General features: G+C 40.8%; 1 protein-coding gene across 1 annotated transcript in view; it reads left to right on the top strand.

The window, feature by feature from the left end:
* Positions 1-12356, top strand: part of NUP210 (nucleoporin 210) — a 1597588-nt gene that overhangs the window by 852611 nt on the left and 732621 nt on the right. The window contains 1 exon segment of the mRNA XM_053721041.1: positions 7240-7375. Within this exon segment, the coding sequence (XP_053577016.1) occupies positions 7240-7375 (136 nt within the window).

Below are 12356 nucleotides of genomic sequence, written 5' to 3' on the forward strand. Positions count from 1 at the left end.
CGGCGGATGTGTCGTCCAAAACAAAATTGCTTAATATTCCTTTCAAGGGTAAGACCCTTTTCGGCCAGAGTTGAAAGAGATTATTTCCGATATTACGGGAGGAAAGGGCCATGCCCTTCCACAAGATAGATCTTTTAAGGCTAAAAATAAGTCTAATTTTTGTTCCTTTCGCAATTTCAGGAACGGACCCGCTTCTACTTCTATAGCCACTAAGGAAGAGGTTAACGCTTCCCAGCCCAAACCTGCATGGAAACCCATGCAAGGCTGGAACAAGGGTAAACAGGCCAAGAAGCCTGCTGCTGCTACCAAGACAGCATGAAAGGGTAGCCCCCGATCCGGGACCGGATCTAGTAGGGGGCAGACTTTCTCTCTTTGCTCAGGCCTGGGCAAGAGATGTTCTGGATCCCTGGGCGTTAGAAATTGTCTCTCAGGGGTACCTTCTGGAATTCAAGGACCTTCCTCCAAGAGGAAGGTTCCACATGTCTCGCTTGTCTTTAGACCAGACAAAGAGACAGGCATTCTTACTTTGCATAGAAGATCTTTTAAAGATGGGAGTAATACACCCAGTCCCAACTGCAGAATGAGGACGGGGTTTTTACTCAAACCTGTTTGTAGTTCCCAAAAAGGAAGGAACTTTCAGGCCAATTCTGGACTTAAAAATCCTAAACAAATTTCTCAGAGTTCCATCATTCAAGATGGAAACTATACGGACAATCTTACCGATGATCCAGGAGGGTCAATATATGACTACCGTGGATTTAAAGGATACGTACCTGCATATTCCTATCCACAAGGATCACCATCAGTTCCTAAGGTTCGCCTTCATGGACAAGCATTATCAGTTTGTGGCTCTTCCCTTCGGGCTGGCCACCGCTCCAAGTATTTTCATGAAGGTGCTAGGGTCCCTTCTAGCGGTTCTAAGACCGCGGGGCATTGCAGTAGCACCTTACCTAGACGATATCTTAATCCAAGCGTCGTCTTTTCACAGAACAAAGGCGCATACAGGCATTGTGTTGGCCTTTCTAAGATCTCACGGGTGTAAGGTGAACGTAGAAAGAAGTTCTCTGTCCCCGGTCACAAGGGTTCCCTTCCTGGGAACAATAATAGACTCGATAGAAATGAAAATCTTTCTGACGGAGGTCAGGAAGTTAAAACTTTCGAATTTCCTGTCGAGTTCTTCATGCCAATCCTCAGCCTTCTGTGGCTCGGTGCATGGAGGTAATCGATATAATGGTTGCGGCAATGGACACAGTCCCCTTTGCCAGAATTCATTTGAGACCACTGCAACTGTGCATGTTCAAACAGTGGAATGGGGATTATGCAGATTTGTCTCCCTAGATACAAATGGACCAGATAACCAGAGAATCGCTCCTCTGGTGGTTGTCTCAGGATCACCTGTCTCAGGGAATGAGTTTCCGCAGACCGGAGTGGATCATTGTCACGACCAATGCCAGTCTCTTAGGCTGGGGTGCGGTCTGGAACTCCATGAAAGCTCAGGGTCTATGGTCTCGGGAGGAATCTCTTCTCCCGATAAACATTTTAGTATTGAGAGCGATATTCAATGCGCTCCAGGCCTGGCCTCAGCTGGCGGAGGTCAAATTCGTCAGATTTCAGTCGGACTACATAGAACTGGACCTGATGGCGTCCCGCCAGAACTCAAAAGTTCCCCTTTACGGGTCCAGGTCCAGGGATCCCAAGGTGACATTGATAGATGCTTTAGTAATGCCTTGGTCATTCAATCTGGCTTATGTCTTTCCACCGTTTCCTCTTCTCCCTCGGCTAGTAGCCAGAATCAATCAGGAGAAGGCTTCGGTAATTCTGATAGCTCCTGCGTGACCTCGCAGGACTTGGTATGCAGACTTGGCGGATATGTCATCGGCTCCACCATGGAAGCTACCCTTGAGGCAGGACCTTCTAATCCAAGGTCCATTCAAACATCCAAACCTAGTTTCTCTGCAACTGACTGCTTGGAGATTGAACGCTTAATTCTAGCTAAGCGTGGGTTCTCTGAATCAGTTATAGATACTCTGATCCAGGCTAGAAAGCCTGTTACTAGGAAAATTTATCATAAGCTATGGCGAAAATATCTTTGTTGGTGCGAATCCAAGGGTTACTCGTGGAGTACAATTAGGATTTCAAGGTTGTTATCTTTCCTCCAAGAAGGATTGGAGAAAGGATTGTCAGCTAGTTCATTGAAAAGACAGATATCTGCTCTGTCTATTCTGTTACATAAGCGTCTGGCAGCTGTGCCAGATGTGCAGGCGTTTGTACAGGCCTTAGTTAGGATCAAACCTGTTTACAGACCTGTGGCTCCTCCATGGAGTCTAAATTTAGTTCTTTCAGTTCTTCAAGGGGTTCCGTTTGAACCTCTACATTCCGTAGATATTAAGTTACTATCTTGGAAAGTTTTGTTTTTTGGTTGCTATTTCTTCTGCTCGAAGAGTTTCTGAATTGCACAGAGTGTATACAGCCCGGGGGTAAGCCTGCGTTTGCTAGCAAACAAATATACTTTTTGGAACTTTCTCCTTGCATTGCTAATGTGATATTGAACAGACTAAGCCAAGGGATCACAGGCTCGAATTCACAATTTTTTATGTGGTGGCAACCTAGTTTTTAGCTAACGGAGACGTCCGTTTTTTAATTAGATATATGTAGTAATTATTGACTGTTTTGGTTTTTATGTGTGATTAAATTTTAGCACTAGCCACTTTCTCCATATTTGTTTGGACATCGATTTGTCTCATATTTATTAATCACCATTTATTTAATTTGGTATTGCTTTTTTTTTCTCTGTTCTAATAGTACTAGCACTTTTCTAATTGAAGGTGTATACCTCATACTTAATATTTAGACAATCACACTCAGTAATCAGGGGTCACTTTATTAGCATTGTTATGGCCCATAACGATGCTTTTTCCCTAACACCGCTATTACAAGTCTTGTCAGAATAGGTGTACCGCACACCTTTTTGGCTGTCACGCAACGTCAGTACTGCACTTTTAAAAATGTCCTTTTTCAATGGGACTTCCATAGCGCCGGTATTATGAGTTTTGCTGTGAGGCCAAAATGGGGCTATTAGATTAGGAGTCATTTGTTTTTATTTTTGATCATTTTGTTTTTTATTTTGTGTAATTTAGTGTTTATTTTTTTTTTGTAATTTAGATAATTGTATTTGATTAATTTCATTTATTTGATTTGTTTGTAATCGTAGGTTTTAGTGTAAGGCAGGTTAGGTTTTATTTTACAGGTAAATTTGTATTTATTTTAACTAGGTAGTTAGTAAATAGTTACTAACTATTTACTAACTAGTCTACCTAGTTAAAATAAATACAAACTTACCTGTGTAATAAAAATAAAACCTAAGCTAGCTACAAAATAACTATTAGTTATAGTGTTGCTAGCTTAGGTCTTATTTTACAGGTAAGTTTGTATTTAGTTTTAAATAGGAATTATTTATGTAATAATTGTAAGTTTTATTTAGATTTATTTTAATTATATTTAAGTTAGGGGGTGTTAGGGTAGGTTCAGGGTTACGTTAGGGTTAGGTTTAAGCTTAGGGTTAGGTTTACGTTTGGTTTAGGGGTTAATATATTTATGTAGTGTTAGTGATGTGGGAGACCAGAGGTTTAGGGGTTAATAACTTTAGTATAGTGGCAGCGACATTAGGGGGGCAGATTAGGGGCTAATAAGTGTAGGTAGGTGGCAGCGTTGTTAGGGCCAGCAGATTAGGGGTTAAAACTGTAATGTAGGTGGCGGCAATGTTAGAGGTGGCAGATTAGGGGTTAATAAGTGTATTTAAGTGGTGTAGATATCGGGAGCGGTAGATTAGGGGTTAATAGTTTTATTTAGGTGGCGACTATGTTATGGGCAGCAGATTAGGGGTTAATAACATTATGTAGGTTGCGGCGATGTTGGGGGCGGTAGATTAGGGGTGTTTAAACATGGTTTTTATGTTAGGGTGTTTAAACATAACTTTTTATTTCCCCATAGACATCAATGGGGCTGTGTTACGGAGCTTTTCATTCCACGATCGCAGGTGTAAGGCTTTTTTTTAGCCGACTCTCCCCATTGATGTCTATGGGGAAATTGTTCACGAGCACGTCAAAGCAGCGCTTGTATTTGGGTGAGGTATAGAGCTCAACATCACCATATCACCTGCACAAGCCGGGTTTTTCAAAACTTGTAATAGCAGCGCTATAGGAAGGTGAAATAACAATGATTTTGTGGTGGTCGTTAATTTCCCTATAGCCCTCAAAACTCGTAATCTAGCTGTACGTTAATAATCCTTTTCAATCTGGATTTTAACATTTTTGCTTTTGAGGTTTTTTCCTATTCAAAATACTATCTGTATTATATTATAAATAATGGTTATTCTGATTCCCTCTAGGGACTGTACTACTATTTCTTATGAAATTGATACTTGTTTTCAGGATTCTTTAGAATTTGAATATAACCTTAGTAGAGCATATTCACGTACTGTTTATAGTCTTAGCTCAGCTTTATCTGTGGCTGTCATTACTGTTCTCTCAACCTTTGTTGATCAGTTAGTATAAGCAGTTTCAGATTATTAAGTATACAACTCTCTTTATTTACTTTAAATGTATTCATTTAATTATGTTTACTATGAGGCCGATTTATCAAGCTCCGTATGGAGCTTGAGGGCCCGTGTTTCTGGCGAGTCTTCAGACTCGCCAGAAACAGCAGTTATGAAGCAGCGCTCTAAAGACCACTGCTCCATAACCCTGTCCACCTGCTCTTATGAGGCGGACAGGAATCACCACAATACAACCCGATTGAGTACGATCGGATTGATTGACACCTCCCTGCTGGGTGCCCATTGGCCGCGAGTCTGCAGGGGGCGGCGTTGCACCAGCAGCTCTTGTGAGCTGCTGGTGCAATGCTGAATACAGAGAGCGTATTGCTCTCCGCATTCAGTGATGTCTGTCGGACCTGATCCGCACTGCTGGATCAGGTCCGACAGACATATGATAATTCGACCTCTATATCTATTATTATGATTTTAAATATATTTTATTATCTCTATCTTTTTAGGATAATAATTTGTTCGATTTCTATTATCTTCACTATTTCTGGAGGTTTAGAGTTTTTTTCTGCCCTACTTTTAAAGGGACACTAAACCAAATTTTTTCTTTCGTGATTCAGATAGAGCATGAAATTTTAATTTTCTAATTTACTCCTATTATCAAATTTTCTTCATTCTCTTGGTATCCTTATTTGAAATGCAAGAATATAAGTTTAGATGCCGGCCCATTTTGGTGAACAACCTAGGTTGTCCTTGCTGATTGCTGGATAAATTCATCCACCAATAAAAAAAGTGCTATCCAGAGTTCTGAACCCAGAATTAAGCTTTTTCAAATAAAGATAGCAAGAGAACGAAGAAAAATTGATAATAGGGGTAAATTAGAAAGTTGCTTAAAAGGACACTGAACCCATTTTTTTCTTTTGTGATTCAGATAGAGCATGCAATTTTAAGCAACTTTCTAATTTACTCCTATTATCATTTTTTCTTCATTCTCTTGCTATCTTTATTTGGAAAAAAAGGCATCTAAGCTATTTTTGGTTCAGTACTCTGGACAGCACTTGCTTATTGGTGGGTGAATTTATCCACCAATCAGCAAGAACAACCCAGTTTGTTCACTAAAAATGGTCCGGCATCTAAACTTACATTCTTGCATGTCAAATAAAGATACCAAGAGAAAGAAGAAAAATTCATAATAGGAGTTTATTAGAAAGTTGCTTAAAATGTCATGCTCTAAAAAAAAATTGTTTAATATCGATTTAATTAGCAATGGGATGGTATGTAATTGTGCGGCGGGGGGCGGTGGCAAAATGTATCCTCGCCTGTGTGGCCAAAAATCCTAGCACCGGCCCTGAACATAATAGCTTGTTCTATGGCTAGTTACCACCCTAGAAGCAGCCTCCTTTTGCTCAACTTTTTGCAGCTACTTGGTCTTCTTTGCACAAGTTTTCAAAAATGTATCCCCTTGATGTGTATGCTTTTCTGAGACTGCTTTTGGCAGGAAAATTCTGTGGGCCGTAGTCCCTGATCAGTAACGTACCTATCTTCACTTTTTGTTCCACCCTATCTCATGATGACCTTGTGGACTTCACTGCTTGGGTATAAATTCGCACATACAATGACTTGTGGAATCTTACTGTCTGATGAAAAAAAACAAAATGTACTCATATACTTGGCTATATCTATGACGGAGGATCATGGGAAGTGGGAAGGGTTTAAAGCTGTAGCGTGTTGAGGTATCTTTTGCCCCCTTATAGTGGTCAATTTGATAACTTGCATTGCTAAAGAACCTGCATGCTAAAAAGGTGACACCTAGCAAGAGGCTTGTTTTTTTGTTTTGTTTGTTTTTTCAGATACAGATCAGACAGCTGATTCAGCTGTGCCTGTGCTTGGTGAGAAACATTTTTGGTGCATCTCCATTGCACTTCTATTGATCCAACAAGTTTATTTAACCCCTTAATGACTGATGTACCCTGTACGTCCATGGTTGTTTAGGGTTTTACTAGCGCAGCTTTGTCAACAGTGGCGAAGCTGTGCTAGAACTACATGTCTCACTTCTGGAGGCATGCAGATATAGCAAAGTCTAACCAACATCTGCAAGATCTGCACTATTTCCATACAGGGGCTTATTTTGGCCTAGGCAAACAATGCACTTGCCTAGGGCAGCAGATTGGAGGAGGGCAGCACATATTTTTTGTGGCTATATTTATTAGAAGCTTGCATTTATTTTAGAAGCATTATATACTGTAGGTATATAATGGGAGATTTTGCCCAAGGAGCTCACATTCTTGGGGGATATAATAAGTGTGCCCATGGAGCTTACAGTTTAGAGGTAACTCTAAACCTTTAATTTATTCAGTTAGCTATTCAGTTCTGTTGGCTTTCAGCACTCAGTATTGTGTTATTGTGTGTATTGTATTAGGTACAGCAATGTAACAGAGTAAGCCTTGAAAAGTCAGCAAAACACATTTCAAGTTCTGAGACTTAGAAATTGCTCAGTTTTCCAAGGTAAATTACATGAAAAGGAGCAAAATAAATAATGAAAATATACTGAAAGGTTATTTTATTACGCAGAACTAAACATTTTATATAAAAATCTCAAGGTGTTTACTGTCCCTTTAAAGTTGCTTTAAATTTTAAAGTGTGTCACGTTTCACTCAATATAAGCATTTGCATTTTATTTATTTTATCTTTTACAGACCAATCAGGGAAAACATTGATAACTGTACAGCAGTATTTACTCTTCATGGCATGGTCATAGGACAGACCAGCCTTACTGCTACTGCTATGGACAAAACTGGTAACAGAATTGGTTCTTTACCAAGACCGCTTGAGGTAAGTGTATAAGGAAGCGTGTACATTGTTAAGAACCCTGACACACTTAGTATTATTTTTTTTACTTTGTATACAATGTTACTACTTTAACATTATAGAGGAAAGTGTTTAGAATTTATAATAAGACATACTTTATTAGCAAGACTGTTAACAGCTTCTGCTCATGACTGTTTGAAGACATCCTTTGCAAAATCGTTTTCATGTAATGCTGGCCATGGACATTCCCTACTTCCCTACCTATTATCTGTTGAGTAAATCTCTTATTTCGAACCAGATTACAAGTAGAGTGCACAATAAGTAACCGACCATTACAAGTAGCTGGTTATTGCTACCGCAAGTGTTCCAAAAATTAACCAGAGGTCAGACCTCTGGTTAATTCTTAAAATATCCCCCAATTTCCTCCAAAATAAAGCGTAAGGTCCCTTTTTTGTTTTAAAACAATTGTAGCATCTATAAAAAAAGAAAACTGAATAAAGAGTTTAGAAAAAGGGCACTGTAAAGTCCCTTTGCATAGCGTTCTATGGGGACTGTGTGTTCCATGTAAATATATATGTATATACTTTTCTTTCATATAGGTAGCTAGAGTCCACAAGCTTGTTACTGATGGGATACACATTCCTACCAGGAGGGGGCAAAGTTTTCCAAACCTCAAATATCTATTAATACACCTCCCACCTCACTCATACCACAGTTTTTAAAAAACTTTGCCTCCTTATGAGGAAGTGAAGCATGATGTACTTGATTCTTTTGTGAAAGCCGCTTCTAAGCATATTGAAGTTCCTCTCTTAAGCACAGTGTTTATCTGAGGGATGAGAAGGGAGTATTGCCTGATGATACCATGTTTTCACATATGGCAAATCTATTCATTAGGCTCTCTGTAAATCGGTCACAGAGATTCATCTGCTGCCTGCCTTTATAGATCGACATTATTCTCTTGTACCATTACCTCTGCTGATATGTTTTAGTACTGGTTTGGCTGTCTGCTATATGTGGATGGGTGTCTATATATTTATTTCTCTTGCAAGGTGTATCCAGTCCACGGATTCATCCTTTACTTGTGGGATATTCTCACTCCCTACAGGAAGTAGCAAAGAGAGCACACAGCAAAGCTGTCCATATAGCTCCCCCTCTAGCTCCACCCCCCAGTCATTCTCTTTGCTGTCTCTAAGCACTAGGGTCTCTCTCGGGAGTGTAAAGTGAATGTGGTGTTAGAATTGTAATTTTATTATCTTCAATCAAAAGTTTGTTATTTTAAATGGTACCGGTTTGTACTATTTACTCTCTAGCAGAAAAGTGATGAAGATTTCTGCTGAGAGGAAAATGATTTTAGCATGTTGTAACTAAAATCCACTGCTGTTCCCACACAGGACTGAGGAGTACCAGAAAACTTCAGTTGGGGGGAACAGTTTGCAGGGGAACTGCATTGAGGTATGTTCAGTCATTTATTTCTAGACAAGACTGAGATAATGCTAGAAGAGACTGACAAGATCCCCATGAGGGGAGGGTAAGCTATGTTCACAGACTTAGTAAGGAATTGAATGCTTACATAATAGGGCTAATATACTGGTTGACACTTATTCAGGGCAATCGATTGTTTGGCTAAGGAAAAATCATTTTGCAAGACACTTTGAAAGCCCTTTTGGGTTCTTTCTGGGGTTATTACCACATGGCTGTTTTCTCCAACATAGGTGTGTCCGGTCCACGGCGTCATCCTTACTTGTGGGATATTCTCTTCCCCAACAGGAAATGGCAAAGAGCCCAGCAAAGCTGGTCACATGATCCCTCCTAGGCTCCGCCTACCCCAGTCATTCTCTTTGCCGTTGTACAGGCAACATCTCCACGGAGATGGCTTAGAGTTTTTTAGTGTTTAACTGTAGTTTTTCATTATTCAATCAAGAGTTTGTTATTTTCAAATAGTGCTGGTACGTACTATTTACTCAGAAACAGAAAAGAGATGAAGAATTCTGTTTGTATGAGGAAAATGATTTTAGCAACCGTAACTAAAATCCATGGCTGTTCCACACAGGACTGTTGAGAGCATTAACTTCAGTTGGGGGAACAGTTTGCAGTCCTTGCTGCTTGAGGTATGACACATTCTAACAAGACGATGTAATGCTGGAAGCTGTCATTTTCCCTATGGGATCCGGTAAGCCATGTTTATTACGATTGTAAATAAGGGCTTCACAAGGGCTTATTTAGACTGTAGACATTTTTTGGGCTAAATCGATTGATATTAACACTTATTTAGCCTTGAGGAATCATTTATTCTGGGTATTTTGATATAATAATATCGGCAGGCACTGTTTTAGACACCTTATTCTTTAGGGGCTTTCCCAAAGCATAGGCAGAGTCTCATTTTCGCGCCGGTGTTGCGCACTTGTTTTTGAGAGGCATGGCATGCAGTCGCATGTGAGAGGAGCTCTGATACTTATAAAAGACTTCTGAAAGCATCATTTGGTATCGTATTCCCCTTGGGTTTGGTTGGGTCTCAGCAAAGCAGATACCAGGGACTGTAAAGGGGTTAAAGCTTAAAACGGCTCCGGTTCCGTTATTTTAAGGGTTAAAGCTTCCAAAATTGGTGTGCAATATTTTCAAGGCTTTAAGACACTGTGGTGAAAGTTTGGTGAATTTTGAACAATTCCTTCATGTTTTTTCGCAATTGCAGTAATAAAGTGTGTTCAGTTTAAAATTTAAAGTGACAGTAACGGTTTTATTTCAAAACGTTTTTTTGTACTTTCTTATCAAGTTTATGCCTGTTTAACATGTCTGAACTACCAGATAGACTGTGTTCTGAATGTGGGGTAGCCAGAATTCCTATTCATTTAAATAAATGTGATTTATGTGATAATGACAATGATGCCCAAGATGATTCCTCAAGTGAGGGGAGTAAGCATGGTACTGCATCATTCCCTCCTTCGTCTACACGAGTCTTGCCCACTCAGGAGGCCCCTAGTACATCTAGCGCGCCAATACTCCTTACTATGCAACAATTAACGGCTGTAATGGATAATTCTGTCAAAAACATTTTAGCCAAAATGAACCCTTGTCAGCGTAAGCGTGGATGCTCTGTTTTAGTTACTGAAGAGCATGACGACGCTGATATTAATATCTCTGAAGGGCCCCTAACCCAATCTGAGGGGGCCAGGGAGGTTTTGTCTGAGGGAGAAATTACTGATTTAGGGAATATTTCTCAGCAGGCTGAATCTGATGTGATTACTTTTAAATTTAAATTGGAACATCTCCGCATTTTGCTTAAGGAGGTATTATCCACTCTGGATGATTGTGAAAATTTGGTCATCCCAGAGAAACTATGTAAAATGGACAAGTTCCTAGAGGTGCCGGGGCTCCCAGAAGCTTTTCCTATACCCAAGCGGGTGGCGGACATTGTTAATAAAGAATGGGAAAGGCCCGGTATTCCTTTCGTCCCTCCCCCCATATTTAAAAAATTGTTTCCTATGGTCGACCCCAGAAAGGACTTATGGCAGTCAGTCCCCAAGGTCGAGGGAGCGGTCTCTACTTTAAACAAACGCACCACTATTCCCATAGAGGATAGTTGTGCTTTCAAAGATCCTATGGATAAAAAATTAGAAGGTTTGCTTAAAAAGATGTTTGTTCAGCAGGGTTACCTTCTACAACCCATTTCATGCATTGTCCCTGTCACTACAGCCGCATATTTCTGGTTTGATGAACTGATTAAGGTGCTCGATAGTGACTCTCCTCCTTATGAGGAGATTATGGACAGAGTCAATGCTCTCAAATTGGCTAATTCTTTCACTCTAGACGCCTCTTTGCAATTGGCTAAGTTAGCGGCTAAGAATTCTGGGTTTGCTATTGTGGCGCGCAGAGCGCTTTGGTTGAAATCTTGGTCGGCTGATGCGTCTTCCAAGAACAAGCTACTAAACATTCCTTTCAAGGGGAAAACGCTGTTTGGTCCTGACTTGAAAGAGATTATCTCTGATATCACTGGGGGTAAGGGCCATGCCCTTCCTCAGGATCGGCCTTTCAAGGCAAAAAATAGACCTAATTTTCGTCCCTTTCGTAAAAACGGACCAGCCCAAGGTGCTACGTCCTCTAAGCAAGAAGGTAATACTTCTCAGGCCAAGCCAGCTTGGAGACCAATGCAAGGCTGGAACAAGGGAAAGCAGGCAAAGAAACCTGCCACTGCTACCAAGACAGCATGAAATATCGGCCCCCGATCCGGGACCGGATCTGGTGGGGGGCAGACTCTCTCTCTTCGCTCAGGCTTGGGCAAGAGATGTTCTGGATCCCTGGGCGCTAGAAATAGTCTCCCAGGGTTATCTTCTGGAATTCAAGGGACTTCCCCCAAGGGGAAGGTTCCACAGGTCTCAGTTGTCTTCAGACCACATAAAAAGACAGGCGTTCTTACATTGCGTAGAAGACCTGTTAAAAATGGGAGTGATTCATCCTGTTCCATTGAGAGAACAAGGGATGGGGTTCTACTCCAATCTGTTCATAGTTCCCAAAAAAGAGGGAACATTCAGACCAATCCTAGATCTCAAGATCTTAAACAAATTTCTCAAGGTCCCATCTTTCAAGATGGAAACCATTCGAACTATCCTTCCTTCCATCCAGGAAGGTCAATTCATGACCACGGTGGATTTAAAGGATGCGTATCTACATATTCCTATCCACAAGGAACATCATCGGTTCCTAAGGTTTGCATTCCTGGACAAACATTACCAGTTCGTGGCGCTTCCTTTCGGATTAGCCACTGCTCCAAGGATTTTCACAAAGGTACTAGGGTCCCTTCTAGCTGTGCTAAGACCAAGGGGCATTGCAGTAGTACCTTACCTGGACGACATTCTGATTCAAGCGTCGTCCCTCCCTCGAGCAAAGGCTCACACGGACATCGTCCTGGCCTTTCTCAGATCGCACGGCTGGAAAGTGAACGTGGAAAAGAGTTCTCTATCCCCGTCAACAAGGGTTCCCTTCTTGGGAACAATTATAGACTCCTCAGAAA

The sequence above is a fragment of the Bombina bombina genome, chromosome 7, assembly GCF_027579735.1.
Source record: "Bombina bombina isolate aBomBom1 chromosome 7, aBomBom1.pri, whole genome shotgun sequence".
In the NCBI taxonomy this organism is placed as follows: domain Eukaryota; kingdom Metazoa; phylum Chordata; class Amphibia; order Anura; family Bombinatoridae; genus Bombina; species Bombina bombina.